The sequence below is a fragment of the Hypomesus nipponensis genome, chromosome 9, assembly GCF_054491055.1.
Source record: "Hypomesus nipponensis isolate SF chromosome 9, ASM5449105v1, whole genome shotgun sequence".
Lineage (NCBI taxonomy): Eukaryota > Metazoa > Chordata > Actinopteri > Osmeriformes > Osmeridae > Hypomesus > Hypomesus nipponensis.
In genome coordinates this window covers 25,702,501-25,719,233 of record NC_140369.1, presented here as the reverse complement: position 1 = coordinate 25,719,233, position 16,733 = coordinate 25,702,501, and the positions used below count along the sequence as shown (strand labels likewise).

Genomic DNA, 16,733 nt, shown 5'->3' with positions numbered 1-16,733 from the left:
GCTAAATCTGGCTCTTTTTTCATTCAACTGGCAAGTTTTCCATTTACATGGTAGTTGCTATGGCTCAGGGGTATTGACGATTGCGGTGGACATTTGAGAATGAACACACCCAAAGCTGCTAGAATGTAGTAAGTATTTATTGAATATAGCTTTTTGCAGAAAGGACCTGACACACACAGCGTACATTGGGTGGTCTGTCAGCATCTGATGAAACATTCTCCAGAGACAGGCTTTTTATACATGGAGATACATCTGTAGCCACCTGCACACATCAGTGTCTTGTTCATATTATTAGCACAAAGTATCAAAACACAAGGCTACAGTTTTCTCAGAAACTTTCTAGAAAGTCACTAAAATATATATATTCACTACAACAGCTTGATTGATGGAAAGATTAACATTTCTTGTTTAGAACAGACAATAAGTCAGTCTTTTCAAAGGTATGCAATTTGCTTAAATGTTTAGTTTAATTGTTTATTTTATAGTTAATATAAAGGTGAATTGCCTTTCGTAATTAACAACTATAAAAGTCATGATTTGCTTGCTCTATAGAAAGTCAACACAATTGATCGTTGGTTTCACTTGTTGCTTGTCTACCCTTTTTGTTTGCCATTTACTATGTAGTCTACTGTTGGTATTATAGGCTTGTGTGCTGTCAGTTATGTGTTTACTGCCTTTTTTCTTACTGTGCTGCCACATGCCAAAGAAAAATGTAATGTATGCATTTGATGAATAATAAAGTTTTGTTGTTTTACTATGTCTGGCCATTAAATCCATAGACATAATAAAGAATGTCTATGATTAAATCATTAAGTGACCTAAAAACAGGTGTGAAGCCTGGTCATTTCCGGTTATTTTCTGCCACGAGGTATGAAGGCAAACAAGCATCTAAGAGATGCAACTACTAAATCAAAGTAAGTCATCACAAATTATGCATACAACTTAAATATATTATATATATATAGTCAACAGTGAATGAGTTTGTTAGGCTACTAGCGTAAAGTAAAGTTTGGTAATAATTTCAGTGGACCCTAACCGTTGTTTGGCCAAACGAGAACTGAATGTCAGCTAGCCTAGCCTAGCTGTTGTTAGGTTCAGTTTTTCATGTTTTTTCCGCAAGATGATACAATCTCAACGTTTCATATGTTAAAGATATAATTGAAAGAGGCACATAGTAGTACTAAAGAATTTATAATACATTACAGTACAATTCTAGAACTATAATCATTAGCTGTATCACGGGCATGGCACTGTCTATAATTCCAGTTATTAATATGTGTGGCAACTTCATCACCAAATGCATCATGGGCACTGTGCACTATATAGCAACGGGAACAATGCTCGTAAGACTTTATAAAGGATGCATGTATTAAAGTTATGTATTGTGCTTATTAAATGTATGTCTTATGAACTTAGAACTGTGCTCAGGCTTAAAGCATTGTGTCTCACACAGGGTGTGGGAAACAGGCTGTATTTTGTGTTGTTATCTCTCCATTTCAGAAGCAACCTTGAATCCGGGCTGAGACAGCACCCGAGCAGGTGGGATGCGTGGGGAAGAACAAACTCCCTGATACATGAGAGAACAAGCTCAACCCTTTTTGATATTTCTGTTTCAAGTGCACTGTATAATATATGCTGGGGCAGGGACAGATAGCCAGTTGGACTTCGTGAACCAACCCAAACTCTGTTGCGGGTAGGAAAACGTAGACAGCTCCAGAGCTCTGTACTTGTTGATTTCCAACTGCTGCATTAAAGCTGATATTATCGGACCTCTGCGACTCCAGACCACTCTTTCTAGAACACATATTTGTGTCATTGAATACCATCATTACATATTGGATTAGACACAAACAATTTGAATCCTTCAGTACTATACAAATGTATTAGAAGGGTAGTGAGTTAGGTAGTCTGCGTTAGTCATTAAACTGAGTAGGATACCTGTTTAGTAGGCTTTGCATACACATGTGCCATCGAAACCCAGAAACCACAGAGCCCCCCGATATATCAAACCCCAATTTACCCCCTGATTGTAACTTATGTCATAGAGTTATATCCGTGATTCAGACTGTAGCCTGTTGCAACATTTCTTAAACGGTCTTAACAGTAGAGGTATTGTAGTCAAAAGGGAATGGGTCTCAATTGTTTCGTTACCTGGGCTTGCATGATTAAGTTAATGACTCATGTATAGCGTTAGCTAGCTTGTAGCCGTGGAGTGCATTTCATTAACACAGTGAATGAACTAGTTAGTACTGTTTAACCAACACGGTTGAATATAGTAGGTTTAGTTTGATTTGTTGCCAACGTGGGACAACTGCACAAGACTTCTCAGACATCAATAATGGTTTCCAACAGCTGGTGTGTAGCAGAGAGGATAGAGAGACTGACTTGTAACCTTACGCTCATGAGTTCAAATCCCCATTCAGCCTATTGTTGTTGGCCAAACATGAAATCGTTTTGCTTGTACATTTTTATAATATTTTGCCATTTTGAGGATGAACCCGCATCGCTGCTTGCATCTATATTTTATATGTATATTTTATATATACAATAAAATTGAATCTGAATTTCCTTTCCTGAAATTCAGTCTTGGTGCAGTATTACAGCCACTACGAGCAGTCCCACACTCCCACGTGCTGTTTCTCTGTCTGTAGCTTTAAATACTATGAGGAAGAAAGCATCGCCTATACTGCCATGCTTCAGTCGTTTGCAAGCCATGATGACTCGAGTAAAACCAATATCACGCTCGCATGGTCATAGCTCATTTTTCTCATTGGTGGGCCAAATTCTCTGTGCGGGCAAAGCAGAGAAAGGGGAGGTAACCTTCGCTCTTATGACGTCTTAAAACCAACATTTTCAAAACCGAGCGTTTCAGTTTTCACTTTCTCAAAGGCGGAGAAGAATACCCAGGGCTTGGTTTACACCTATCGACATTTTTAGCCACTGGGGGACCAAAGGCAGGCTAGGGCAACTTATATTTATGTTGAATAACTTCCTAAAGTGAACATTTCATGTCATGGGACCTTTAAACTTTTATCGAGCATTAAATTGTCTGTGCTTTGCTTGCTGTTAGCTTGTCTACTCTCTCACTCACGAGCATCCCAAAAGGTCTTCAAAACAAAGGCACTTTACTCTTACCAAATGAAGTCACTTAATAAAACTGAATACAATTATATAATTCTAAATGATGACATTATGACAAAAAAATATACATTATTATAATGTATTGCGACAAGTAGCCTACATGTACAACATAACAAGGTAGATGACTTTGCCACTCGCAAATTCGCCTTTCATCAACCCTGAGTTCACGTGCTACAGGTCTGTTGCTGCTGGTAAATGCTTTCTACACAGCTTTCTGTTTGAAAGCTAAAGTATAAGAATGTTTTGGCATGCTGCTTCAGATTTCTAAACAATGTATTTCTACGCTTACTGAACAATAATAAGTAATAACTAATATATTACTAGTAACTCCCCCCAACACGACCAATCAGAACCCTTAGCTAAGAAGTTATGCTTGCTAGGCTAAGGTTCCGGGATCGAGGGGAAATAGTGAGACGTTGCACATGCACATAACAACACAATATACACACACACACACACACACACATGAATGCACATAGCAACAGATACACACACACACACAAATGAATGCACATAGCAACAGATACACACACACACACACACACATGAACAGCAACACACCCCAGATACACACACCTCTCAGTACATGTTTTTCACACGTGGTTTACCTCTCTCTGTACTTCTCTGCATATGTCTACATGCCCCCCAAGACATGACCCCCCCTGTGCCCCTCACCTCTCACACCTCTAAAGCCATCTTCTTCAGAACAGAGGATGTACTGATCAGAAGCAGGGTTATTTGTAGATGTGGAACAATGTGCTGTTTTAGCTGCGGTACACCGCTCTCTCTGTCCTACCACTCTGCTGGCATGCAACCTGCTCTTTACCGCAAGACAGAGCTTGGAGTAGACGTACAAAGTTGTTGATTGAAGCTCTGCTCTTTGACCTCCTGCTGGAACAAACAACATCTGGGTCAATCCTGTTAACCGGTGCCTTTTAATGTCCGCAGGAAATCCTACTTCATATTTGATGTAAATTGTTAAAAAAAATAATTCTAAAATGCTTTAATTATAGGCTTAGGTCTTCCTTATATCTAAATGACCAATACGTGTCTCTTAGACATATTTTTGGTATTTTAACCACTTTTGTATTTCGTACACATGTTCGTTTTTCCATGTCCCCATCACAAATTATCAACTTTTACAATAAATACCTTTAAATAATAAAATACTCAAATGATTTGCTCATTATGTTGTAGACCAAGTTAAAATTGTTCTACTTATGCATAAAAAAAAGAATATATACTATTTTGGGGGGGATTTACTGAGAGTCCCCGAAAAAAAGTTCCATCTTGTTAGTTTGTAGTTTTTCCTCTTTCAAGAAAATAGCCTACTCTTCCCATAACACAAAGTTGTTTTTTTCCCCAAGTTTCATAATGTCAACCTATTTGTCACAACGTTAAAGTTCCACCCCATTAGGCTACTTTGTTAAGGAAATAAATAACATTTTATGATTTCAAATATGGTTTTATATAAGAAGTAAAATGCTTAACATTTGGGGCCTCATGCTAGCTAGATCATGATCACTCACAGAGCTAGGGCTAACATAGTTGACAAAATGTATTTTATGTTTATTGTTGGTGGTAATTTCACCCCTGTTATGTTACATTCCACACAGTTAGCTGAACACAATGAACTCACACAAAATTATTTGCTAATTATTTTTAGGCAATAAACAAATCAAATGGAACAAGGGACATAATATAGACAAGAAAATGTAAATATTGTTAAACCTTTAAATTTTTTAAGCTTTGTGATTGTTAATCATATGTCCTAACAGGGTGGAATAATGTCACGGTGCATGTGTGAACCAAATGCCCATAATTATTAGGATTTAAGTGCATGATCTTGGCCAATATGTTTTCCAAACAGTTGAACATATCCCTTTCCTGATTGAATGTTAAAAACTTGACAAATAAATACTTTTGTTTTCAGAAGTTACCAGGTCCAATAGGCACCGGGTAACAGGATTGACCCACCTATGTGTCAGTTTGAGGTGTGAAGCGTGGTGTATATCTACGGTCAAAACTGTGGGAAAGAGCCTCTCTACTTGTCAACTCACAGACACGCCAGCCAGTAAGATGACATCTAACAGCCAAGACAAGGATGGACTTTCTAACTGGAACTGTGACCTGAACAGCTGTTGTTTACAGACTAGTAAACATGTCACTGATGAAGAGGCCTGTTGTTGTTTACAGACTAGTAAACATGTCACTGATGAAGAGGCCTTTTCGAGACTGTACCTGTAATAACTTTAACCTTTCTTGTTGTTGATTTAGTATCAACTTATTTTGCCTGGTCGTTATTTCCTGCTTGTTTGGTTGCTGTAGCATCACCTGCAGAGTGGTGATCTAATAAAAGGTCTTGCTGTGAAGAAGCATGTGTGTAGTTCCTGTTTCAGACACTAGGTGGCATCTGCCTGTTGTCATAGAGACCAACTAATAAATCACTAAAACATTTTATATCAAGAGTGAACCCTTGGCCTGCTTGAGTTTAGTCATGTTCTCAGACCCAGGTACATACCGGATCTGACCCAGGTAGATACAGGATCTGACCCGGGTAGATACAGGCTCTGACCCGGGTAGACACAGGATCTGACCCAGTACTAAAATGCGTACTTCGGTTTAATGACTTTAAATGTTGCAGTGTTCTTGGTGATAGGCTATTTAATCTTCCTTAACTGTCTTAGATAGCCTACCTCAATAATGTAGCCTACCTCTTTTACTTGGTTTTTAAATGGTATCAAATTGTTTTATTTGACCCTGAAAAAGGTTAATTCTGGCAGAATTGCAAGAAAAGTAAGCTAAGCAGCGACCTTTCAACAATTGTATTATTATGATTGGTGATTCTTATTTAAGGTCTTTGCTGCTTGTGTCTTTTCATGTTAATTGTCAGTTTTCAATGTATTTCCTTTTATTTCCATCTCGTAACCTACACTGTTTTCCTTTCTATGTTACTCATCCTCGTTTTTTGTAAAATTGTAGTTCCCAAATTTTGCAACAAAAAAAATACAAAAAATACAGTGTAAACTCGACATCCCATAGTGTTGAATGATTATTTTTTCTATTTATTTTATTTTATCATTATTATTTGTTTATGTTTTGCTGCTTAACTTTACTGTTGATGTTTTTTACAATTACACAAAATAAATAACAGGTCACCTCAAAAGCGTGCTTTTCCGTGATCCGGGTGCTTTGAGAACACGCCTACTACAACACTAACAGGAAGACAGAGTGGCGCTGCATGACCCGACTCTGATCTGGATCATGTACATTTAATTAAAGCGAACCAGCTTTCGTACAGTTGGATTTATGGATAATGTTCAGCCCATTCAAAGGACGTGTGAACTGTCATATGACTATGTAGCGCCGAGGGGAGTCGTATTTTCAAACGTAAGTATTGTTTATATTTAGGATCACACGGCTAAGTCTAGCCTATTTGATTAGGCTACAGTACGGCTTCGTGGTAGCCAACTTTCAACAATTTGATCCCACAGATATTAGTTAGTTAATCTGGTCGAGAAGTTCTGTAATTTTGTTGTTTTGACAACATTCCTTTGAAGGAAAACTGTCAGCAATAAAGCATTTATAAACCCAGTTACATATCAGTTGGTCTAATGTCTGACTCGTTACTAATTTTTCAGTCTTCCGGATTTTCCCTTACTGACGGCACAGCATAGGCTGCAGGAGGAACCGAAAACTGATGTTTTGAGATCTGATTGTTAACCGTAAAGCAGAAACGAGACATACGTTGATGTGTGTGTGTGTGTGTGTTCTCTAAAGATACCAAATATGTTCTGCTCTACAGGTGGAAACAGGCATCACAATCTAAACTGTCCGGCTGGAACATTCACACACTTAGACGCACATCCACATAGACACACACAGACATCTACTTAGACACACACACACCTCACACACACCTCACACATACATACGCTCACATAGACATACACACCTCACACACACATGTAGACACACTCCTCACCCACACACACCTCACTCACACACACACACCTCACACACACACTCCTCACCCACACACACCTCACACACACACACCTCACACACACACACCTCACTCACACACGTACACACACACACACACACACACACACACACACACACACACACACACACACACGTCCCGGTGAGGAGGCCATGTGGTGGTTCCAGCAGGGTTTGTGTATCCTGCCAGTGGCCCTGGTGGTGTGGACAGCAGCCACCTTCATCCTGGCCTACATCACAGCCGTGCTGCTTCGACATGTGGACCCCCTGGTGCCTTACATCAGGTCTGAGAAAGCACGTCGACCACAACCTCACCACACTCTCTCTGTCCCCCTGCACCACACTCTCTCTGTCCCCCTGCACCACACTCTCTCTGTCCCCCTGCCCCACACTCTCTCTGTCCCCCTGCACCACACTCTCTCTGTCCCCCCCTGCACCACACTCTCTCTGTCCCCCTGCACCACACTCTCTCTGTCCCCCTGCACCACACTCTCTCTGTCCCCGCCCTGCACCACACTCTCTCTGTCCCCCTGCACCACACTCTCTCTGTCCCCGCCCTGCACCACACTCTCTCTGTCCCCCCCCTGCACCACACTCTCTCTGTCCCCCTGCCCCACACTCTCTCTGTCCCCCTGCACCACACTCTCTCTGTCCCCCTGCACCACACTCTCTCTGTCCCCCTGCACCACACTCTCTCTGTCCCCCTGCACCACACTCTCTCTGTCCCCCTGCACCACACTCTCTCTGTCCCCCTGCCCCACACTCTCTCTGTCCCCCCCCTGCACCACACTCTCTCTGTCCCCCTGCCCCACACTCTCTCTGTCCCCCTGCACCACACTCTCTCTGTCCCCCCCCTGCACCACACTCTCTCTGCCCCCCCCCTGCACCACACTCTCTCTGCCCCCCTGCACCACACTCTCTCTGCCCCCCTGCACCACACTCTCTCTGTCCCCCTGCACCACACTCTCTCTGTCCCCCCCCTGCACCACACTCTCTCTGTCCCCCCCCTGCCCCACACTCTCTCTGTCCCCCTGCACCACACTCTCTCTGTCCCCCTGCACCACACTCTCTCTGCCCCCCTGCACCACACTCTCTCTGTCCCCCTGCACCACACTCTCTCTGTCCCCCTGCACCACACTCTCTCTGTCCCCCTGCACCACACTCTCTCTGTCCCCCTGCACCACACTCTCTCTGTCCCCCTGCACCACACTCTCTCTGTCCCCCTGCCCCACACTCTCTCTGTCCCCCTGCACCACACTCTCTCTGTCCCCCTGCACCACACTCTCTCTGTCCCCCTGCACCACACTCTCTCTGTCCCCCTGCACCACACTCTCTCTGTCCCCCTGCACCACACTCTCTCTGTCCCCCTGCACCTGTAGAAGCCCAGCTGTGGTGTGTCTGCTGTTTCACACAGCTGTGGTGTGTTTTGTGTTGACAGCGACACAGGTACGGTGCCTCCTGAACGCTGCGTGTTTGGAATCATGCTGGACGTGTCAGCATTCTTAGGTAACTACCCCGTTCTCTCACGGTCCTGTATCACCCTCTCTATTCATGGAGCAGCAGTCTTTGTGTGAGTTAGACTACCGTAAACAGGCTGTTGTTTACTGTAAAAATGTAATAAAACATCTCAAATGTTTTGGCTGACCATTGACCATGACCTTGGATATTGTGACAGGCATTGCGACCACTTATGTGCGCTACAAGCAGGTACAGGCCCTGACAGAAGACGAGGAGTACAAACTCCACAAGCTCAACCTGTTTGGTCTGGTGTTGGGCTGGATTAGCTCCTTTGGGATGTGTGTCGTCGCTAACTTCCAGGTCGGTGTTTATGCTGAAAGATAATAAAATATGTACTTGGTTTCCGTTTGTCTTCTTGCTTATGATAACTTTTTTTTAAATATATATATAAAATGTATGTAATACCTGCACTACTATCAAACCTATAACATGATTTTTTTTCTTTTTTTTTTTTTCTGTCTGTCGGTCTGTCTGTCCTTTTTTTTATCCTATTCTCGCTTCCTTTTCTCCCACACTCTGTGCCACATGCCCCCCTGTCCAGAAGACCACCCTGTTCTCCATGCACCTGGTGGGGGCTGTGTTGACGTTTGGCGTGGGGGCGCTCTACATCCTGGTGCAGACGCTGGTGTCCCTCTACATGCAGCCCCACGTCCACGGCAAGACCGTGTTCTGGGTGCGCCTGGCTGTAGGAGTGTGGACCTTCTCCAGCATCATCAGCAGTATCCTTCCCTGCCTGCCTGCCTGCCTGCGGGGGGGGATTCTTCAATTGTCTCTCGAACAATTATATATCAATGCCGAAAACTCAATATATATCAACTTTATTACAGGCTCAAGGCCCACATGGTAAAAAGAAAACACAAAAAAACTATCAATACATACAAACAATTTATTAAATAGAAATATTAGAAATAATCGGACATTTAAAATAAATTGCCAGTCAGACTTTTGTAAGACCCCACCGTACGTTCTTTATGTTTGAACAGTTGGATTGTGAAAATAACGGACGTAAAACGTGTGTCGTACGTACATGCTAAGCTCGGCTCGACCTACTTTGTGAGTTATGGTGAAGATGGCTGAGTTTGAGAAATCGAAGGAGCATAGGCCTACAATCTAACCTGCACCTCCTGGTTTAACAGCAAATGGAAGCATTTTGGCTTCTGTGAAGCTGAATGGAAAAAGGACCTGTTTAAGAGCCACACTATAGGCAAGTTGTGTCTAACTAAATAAAACATTTGGATAATGCAACAAACAAGAGAAACCAAATGTCACATTTCCACCTGGAGTGGAAGGAAAAACGGTGGCAAGGTGAAACAGTATTCACACAGTGAGAGATGAATAATTATGCATTTTTTATGGGTTCTAATGTGTCAATTATGGTTTTCTAATGGAATGGCTCCTTGACCCTTGACCTCCCCAGTGTTTGTGTCCTCTGTCATCATGTATAGCAGTCTGCCTGGGGTGGACGTGGCCCACAAACTACACTGGATCCCAGGAGAGACGGTGTGTGTGTGTGTGTATGTATGTGTGTATGTATGTGTGTGTACTAACCTTGTCTGTGTCTCCTCCAGGGCTACACAGCTCACCTCATCAGCACCATCTCAGAGTGGTCGCTGGCCATGTCCTTCATCAGCTTCTTTCTCACCTACATCAGAGACTTCCAGGTACATCCTCCTCTCTCTTCCTCCTCTCTCATCCTCCTCTCTCCTCCTCCTCTCTCCTCCTCCCGTCTCTTCCAGATACATCCTCCTATTCTCTCCTCCTCTCCCTTCTTTCCTCCGCTCCCCCTTTCTCCTCTTCCCTCCTCCGTCCCCCTTTCTCGTTCCTTCTCCTCTCCTCCTCCACCTTTTCTCTCTTTATTCCTCCTCTCTGATCCTCCCCCTCTCTCATCCTCTCTTTACCTCTCCCACCTCAATGTCTAGATGTAAATGTTCTGTTGTATTACCTGGTGAGGCTGGTTTATCAATAATCCTTTCTGATGTTCATGTTTACCCTAAGCTTAAAAATCTATTATCTTATAAATCTATATGCAGAAAATACTGTTGAACTTGTTGCAAAGACGGATGACTGGAGTGACATTTTCGTGTTCTTTTCCTTTTTGCTTCTCAAAGAAAATAACCTTGCGAGCTGACGTCAACCTACACAGCAGTCACCTCTATGATTCGCCGCATTATAGCATCACAGCACCCGTCAACCAATCAGAGACATCGCCGTTACTAGCAGGAAGTATCTGAAACTCAGGGACTGTGTTCAACTCCCCCAGTAGTGGGGTTCACCTGACACATATATGACAAGTGGACATGGATTTACAGGAGCTGGTAAATCCATATTTCCTCTAAATGTTTGTACTAAGAGAGTAGGTAGTCTATATTACTACTTTTTTACATTTGTAAGGCACGTTCCCTGGAGGTGCCAAGAAATTTACAGGTAGATATACGTTAGGAAATGAAGTCCTGTACCTGAACAAGTATATTTTAATAGTTTAAATCTTGCTCAGATGTTTATCTATTTTGATTCTGTAAGTAATTATGTTTCTCACTTTCTAACATTACTGTTTTGTTATTTCGCTGCTTCACTTGTGACCAGTTAAGTAGAAATTCGTTTTTTTCTCTCTCAATTGCCTACACACGTTATCTGAAAGCAAGGTTCATTTTCTCCAAAAGCTGCACCAAAACACAAAACTCCACAAATCAAAACTGCTAAACGGAATCTAATTTTGCCGTCTCAAATTGTCTTGAAATGACATGCAAACCAACAACTGAGTAGACATTTCTACCAATCAGACACTGATGTGCTCAGTTGGAAACACTTCTATCATACTGTAATCTTACCGTTTGAGTAAGGCTTTTGTATTTCCAGTGTTACACTGCATACTGTATGTACAGTAGTCTGTTGTAAACTGTTATGTATTCCATCTGAACATGAGTAAAGATTGAGCCATAAAGTGTGGTTTAGAACTGCATAATCAGGGAAAAACAGACGTGCTTATAAATGTGCTGGATTGGTGTAAGATAACGTACACGTTTTTGATTATTGTGTTAAAGTTTTAGTGTTACTGTGTAAGCAACTGAGAGAAACTGTTAATATGTTGACAAACCTTCAATTAATCACACTGCAGTATTATTCAGCAGTCAATAATTTATATATTTCTAAACTTTTACAACAAGGCCCTAAATAGGAAAGAGAATTAAGGTTTTGAATGATGCTGTTGTCAAATCTGTTTACACATTTTGCCATGAACCTGATCCAGCCAGCCTTGGTTCTGTCCTCCAGTTTGACAGGGTGTAATTATCGTTGACAAATCAGACTGGTAATCATGCACTGACATGTGCATATTTAATATCACACCTTGTGCAATCTTGCTGTATAAAAAAGACTTTACACACAGTCCCCAGTTTTATAAGTCTATTAGCAACTGTCAAGTTGAAACAGTTTGCGTTTCAATGTGTCTGAGCTGTCCATAAGGCAGACTAGGCTGCTAATTATTCTGGGTCATCATGAAATACTTAGCTTAATGGCCACAAGCCCTTAAAGTTTAAACCATTAAACACCTGCTACAGTGAGTAGGTTGAGTTCAGTAGGAACATTTGCCCGAAGAGACAAGCGCTGTAGAGATTTTTACAGTAAACATCAGTCGCAGGGAAGTGATAGATGCTGGTTTGTACGTCAGAACATTGTCGACTGGTCATTGTGTCCTGCTGTCAAAGCCAGTGCTGGAGAACCGAACCAAAACATAAGGTGTCATTGTACAGCCTTTGTTGCTAACTGTACTAAGGGATGTTGTGCCCAATCCAACGTGTTCTATGTTTATTTGCCTTTGAAAGAAAACTGTCACCAATAAATCCTTTTCAAACCACTCTTACAGTTCAGATCAGCTGGATGACTGGCACATTGTTATTGTTCGTTCTCCATTTATGTCATTAGAAACAAACGAGATTTTATTATTTCACATTAAGTGCAATACATTTGATCATCAAATCCTTAACATTGTTTCAAAATAGCTAAAAAGAACAAACATTTTTATACAAACATTCAATTTAAAATATGAAATCATCATGTACAGTAACTTTTAAGTGTAACCATTTTATACCAAGCTTTCATAAAACTATAATAAATAGTTCGTTTTTTTCCTCTAAGCTGGAGTGGGATAAAATAGAGAAATCCTCCAAACACCAAAGAGGAAAACAGCAGGTTACCACCTCTGCTTACAGCAGCACCACGTTCAGAAGGAACCGGAAACAGAAGGCCTGGAAGGTGCTGCCTCACACCACAAACCCTCTCAACCAGCCACTCTTGGCTTTCTCTTTTTTCTTCCTCTCTTGATACTTTGCTACTTTCTGCTGGAAGAAACCTGTAAAACAGAAGAACAAATTGCTGGTACAGAGGCAATGCTAGAATATCTCACCTGAGATTTAGTCATACATTTTCAAAATATTTTCCCATGAGTGAAACATGAGTGAAACATGAGTGAAACATGAGTGTAACATGAGTGTAACATGAGTGCAACATGAGTGCAACATGAGTGCAACATGTCAACAATCCCTTGTGATCCGTTTCAAGCTTCCTAACATTCCAACATGAACCCAAACATCAAGAATCTACCTTCATGTATCGAGGGCTGCCCCTCTTCCTCCTGGATGAAAATGTCAAACATCTGGGTTCTGCAGAAGTCCTTGACAAACTGACGGTAGGTCTTTGACTCAGTGGCGTTGCAGAAGGACTTCTTCTGGAACACTCTGGACTGGCCGTTGGCGCTGCGCTTCATGTGGGATGAGAAGTGGCCCACGGTCTTCACAAAGAAGGAGAGGAAGGCTTCCGACACCACTTGGTTCAGCACCTCCGGGGCTGTGAGTCAAACACACGGCCAGGAGGGGTCAAGGGTCAGTCACTCACACAGCCAGGAGGGGTCATGGGTCAGGGGTCACTGACATATCATTCACACCGCTCTGCCTCATGTTATATAATTCAATCCACTCTTTCTCCCACACCACTCTAACTCTCTGTCTAACATGTTAAATAAATCACACCACCGTCTCTCCCCCTCCCTCTCCCCCTCTCTCCCCCCCCTCCCCCCTTTATTCTTACATGCTCTGGACAAAGAGGCCATAAGTGGTGCTCTGGACACAGTTGCCTTAAGTGGTCAGGTGGCTGAGCGGTTAGGGAATCAGGCTATTAATCAGAAGGTTGCTGGTTCGATTCCCAGCCGTGTCAAATGACATTGTGTCCTTGGGCAAGGCACTTCACCCTACTTGCCTCGGGGGAATGTCCCTGTACTTACTGTAAGTTGCTCTGGATAAGAGCGTCTGCTAAATGACTAAATGTGTAAATGTAAGTGGTGTTCTGGACACAGTGAGAGGCCGTAAGTGGTGTTCTGCCCGACACTGCGGGCTGAACACAGAGATAATACAGAGCTAGTGCCCAGTGTTTGAACTCATTCAATATCTCCACTACAGTTACGTAGCAACAATCACCCCTAACAGGGGCTGATCTCGACACCCTTAGGCTTCACTGATTAGAAATCAACTTTGGGTTAGAACGTAGAAAGAGGTGGAGATTTTAAGGGTATGAAAGAGAAGACACAAGGAGCAGATCTTGAGTTCGGTACCCAAGGCCCGGCTCAGTTTCTTGGTATTTTGACTTTTGCGAGACTCAAACTTTTTGCATCAAACATGGCTGAGATTCCTGACCAGTTTTTGGATTTCAAATTGGACAAACTTGGATTGAAAAAAAAAACACAACAGAAACCCCAGGGTCCTAAAAACCTGTCTTCCAGTCTCCGAGATACATTGCTTTTGTCAGTTCGGCATATTTGTACACAACGTGAGCCCTGTGAAACAGAGCCATCCTCTGGAGCTTGAGTCGAGCTGTGGTCTGTCTGACAGAGACACGATTCCACACAGATGGACTATTTCAGGCTCTGCTTCCGGGATGAACCAGAAACCTGAGTCAGGGTGAAGGGTCACTTACTGGAGGCTGTAGTTTTGGAGGAAAGTGCGTGAAGCAGTTCTTCCTGAAGCTTCGCTGGGAGGAGCGAGTCCTCGTCTCCCATCTGAGTCAGAGAGGAGGGGGGGGCAGACGAGTCAGAGAAAAGGAGTGTGAGCATACACACTTGCAGGAACAGATTTGAGGTATCGTGTCGTGTCGTATGAAGCAGGAGGAATGTTGTGGCTCCTGGCTCCTGAAAAAAAATGCTTTGAACTGGAACACGCTTGTGAACACATTTGACTAACAAATAGCTGGAGTTACCAGTTAAGTACAGGATATGGAAATACTTGGACCTACTCCTCTCTATAGGCTCCTATTGGCTCACCCCAATTCTATGAACGTATAAATTCTAATCCTGTGTGAGCTAAACTTTCTTATAAACTATATTTCTTGTTCATAAAATGTTCCTAACAAACTCAAAATCCTGTATGAAATTGTATCTGACTTCCATGTACAGTGGTAAAGTAAAAACATTTTTTTAAGAGGAAGACAGAGAGTTACCCCTTGTCCATGGGGAGTCAGACAATGTAATGTTAGCAGAGCGACACACATGGGGGATTTGAACCCGTGACTTCTTCTCCTGTCAAACACACTACCACTGAGCTATACACATTACCAATAGTCCAGACAGGGGTGAGGAGGGGTGAGGGTGTTAGACCAGCCAGGGGTGAGGAGGGGTGAGGGTGTTAGACCAGACAGGGGTGAGGGTGTTAGACCAGCCAGGGGTGAGGAGGGGTGAGGGTGTTAGACCAGACAGGGGTGAGGGTGTTAGACCAGCCAGGGGTGAGGAGGGGTGAGGGTGTTAGACCAGACAGGGGTGAGGAGGGGTGAGGGTGTTAGACCAGCCAGGAGTGAGGGTGTTAGACCAGACAGGGGTGAGGGTGTTAGACCAGACAGGAGTGAGGGTGTTAGACCAGACAGGGGTGAGGGTGTTAGACCAGACAGGGGTGAGCAGGGGTGAGGGTGTTAGACCAGACAGGGTCTGTACCACCAGGAAGCGCTGCTTTGAAAGAACCAGGCAGATCATGCGAGGAAGGTGATGGTTCAGTAATCTAACTGCTCAACAGGGTTCTGACAGGGGTCTTCATACGGCCCTGTTTTTGTCCAAACAAAACATGTCCCTGTGTGTGTGTGTGTATGTGTGTGTGTGTGTGTGTGTCTGGTAATGTGAACGCTAAAGCGTGTATGGATTATATGTTTGTGAGGCTGTGACAGTGAGTATTGTAGGAAACACTTACACTGGTAATGAATCTACTTTCTGCCCCAGCTGACAGATCCACAATCAGCATCTGTTTTACAGACAGATAAACACATCATGTTAGCAGTCTCAGCACACACACACTACAAAAGACAAACGCAACTAATGAACACACAGAATACATTTAAAGACACAAGGAGTAGAAACTAACTCACCACCTCCTCCATAACCTCTGACACTGAAACTATTCTCTGAATACTGAGACTTGTGATCATAAACACACACACGCACACAGGGCTCTGCAGTATGTAATTGTGTTAGTCTAATAAGTGTCAGCCTCCATGTCTGTGAGACAAACAGGAGCGTCTGAAACACCACGGTCCAGCCTGCTGTCCCCTCCACTGGCCTCCTGGACTAACGCTAAACAGACCCTCACGCTTACAAAGATATACTTACAGCTCATTATGAAGCTTCTACATTACAAATGTTACCACACACATTTAACACATATTTAAAACCAGAAGCAGACAACACACACACAGATATACACAGATACACACACACAGATACACACTCACATCGCTGTGGTCGTGGATGTTGTCCAGCAAGTTTTTCTGCACACCCAGCAGGTAGGGGGTGGGTGCCATGACGACGTCTATCAGCACCGTGGGAACAATGGAGATGAAGGTGTGTTGCCATGAGAACGGGTAGAGCAGCGCTGCTACCGCATGGAGCACCTGGGACAGAGTACTGGACACACACACACACAGCATTGTTACAGAAAGCCTCTACAAACCGATAACCTACCCAGACTAGACCAACAGCCTTCATTCCTCCTGTACACCAGACGCACGCAGGTCAGTAGCGTACCTGAGCTCGTCGGCGGTGA

General features: G+C 43.2%; 3 protein-coding genes across 3 annotated transcripts in view; 2 read left to right on the top strand and 1 right to left on the bottom strand.

The window, feature by feature from the left end:
* The window catches only part of LOC146274000 (sialoadhesin-like), a 37,006-nt gene extending 31,546 nt beyond the window's left edge, over window positions 1-5,460 (top strand). Inside the window, exon 6 of the mRNA XM_084704507.1 lies at window positions 5,075-5,460. The gene's annotated coding sequence lies outside the window, so the exon portion shown is untranslated. The remainder of the gene's footprint in view (window positions 1-5,074) is intronic.
* An 896-nt stretch (window positions 5,461-6,356) lies between these two features.
* Window positions 6,357-12,517, top strand: dram2b (DNA-damage regulated autophagy modulator 2b). The gene is made up of 8 exons (XM_084704501.1): window positions 6,357-6,531; window positions 6,947-7,430; window positions 8,585-8,652; window positions 8,822-8,964; window positions 9,206-9,383; window positions 10,082-10,164; window positions 10,233-10,325; window positions 10,773-12,517. The coding sequence occupies exons 2-8, from the start codon at window positions 7,300-7,302 to the stop codon at window positions 10,893-10,895; spliced, it is 819 nt and encodes a 272-aa protein (XP_084560627.1). The 5' UTR covers window positions 6,357-6,531; window positions 6,947-7,299; the 3' UTR covers window positions 10,896-12,517.
* An 8-nt stretch (window positions 12,518-12,525) lies between these two features.
* Window positions 12,526-16,733, bottom strand: part of dennd2db (DENN/MADD domain containing 2Db) — a 12,416-nt gene continuing 8,208 nt past the window's right edge. The window contains exons 8-13 of the mRNA XM_084704470.1: window positions 16,715-16,733; window positions 16,423-16,594; window positions 15,885-15,935; window positions 14,629-14,710; window positions 13,264-13,506; window positions 12,526-13,012 (exon numbers count right to left, since the gene is read on the bottom strand). The exon at window positions 16,715-16,733 is cut by the window's right edge and continues 130 nt beyond it. Coding sequence (XP_084560596.1) covers window positions 12,924-13,012; window positions 13,264-13,506; window positions 14,629-14,710; window positions 15,885-15,935; window positions 16,423-16,594; window positions 16,715-16,733 — 656 coding nt within the window. The 3' untranslated portion in view covers window positions 12,526-12,923. The remainder of the gene's footprint in view (window positions 13,013-13,263; window positions 13,507-14,628; window positions 14,711-15,884; window positions 15,936-16,422; window positions 16,595-16,714) is intronic.

Excerpts from the sequence above, each read along its gene's own strand:
- dram2b (XM_084704501.1), top strand. The coding sequence starts at position 7,300 with ATGTGGTGGTTCCAGCAGGGTTTGTGTATCCTGCCAGTGGCCCTGGTG. Across the intron at positions 8,965-9,205 it reads GTGTCGTCGCTAACTTCCAG|AAGACCACCCTGTTCTCCAT; the intron begins GTCGGTGTTTAT and ends CCCCCTGTCCAG. Across the intron at positions 10,326-10,772 it reads CCTACATCAGAGACTTCCAG|AAAATAACCTTGCGAGCTGA; the intron begins GTACATCCTCCT and ends TGCTTCTCAAAG.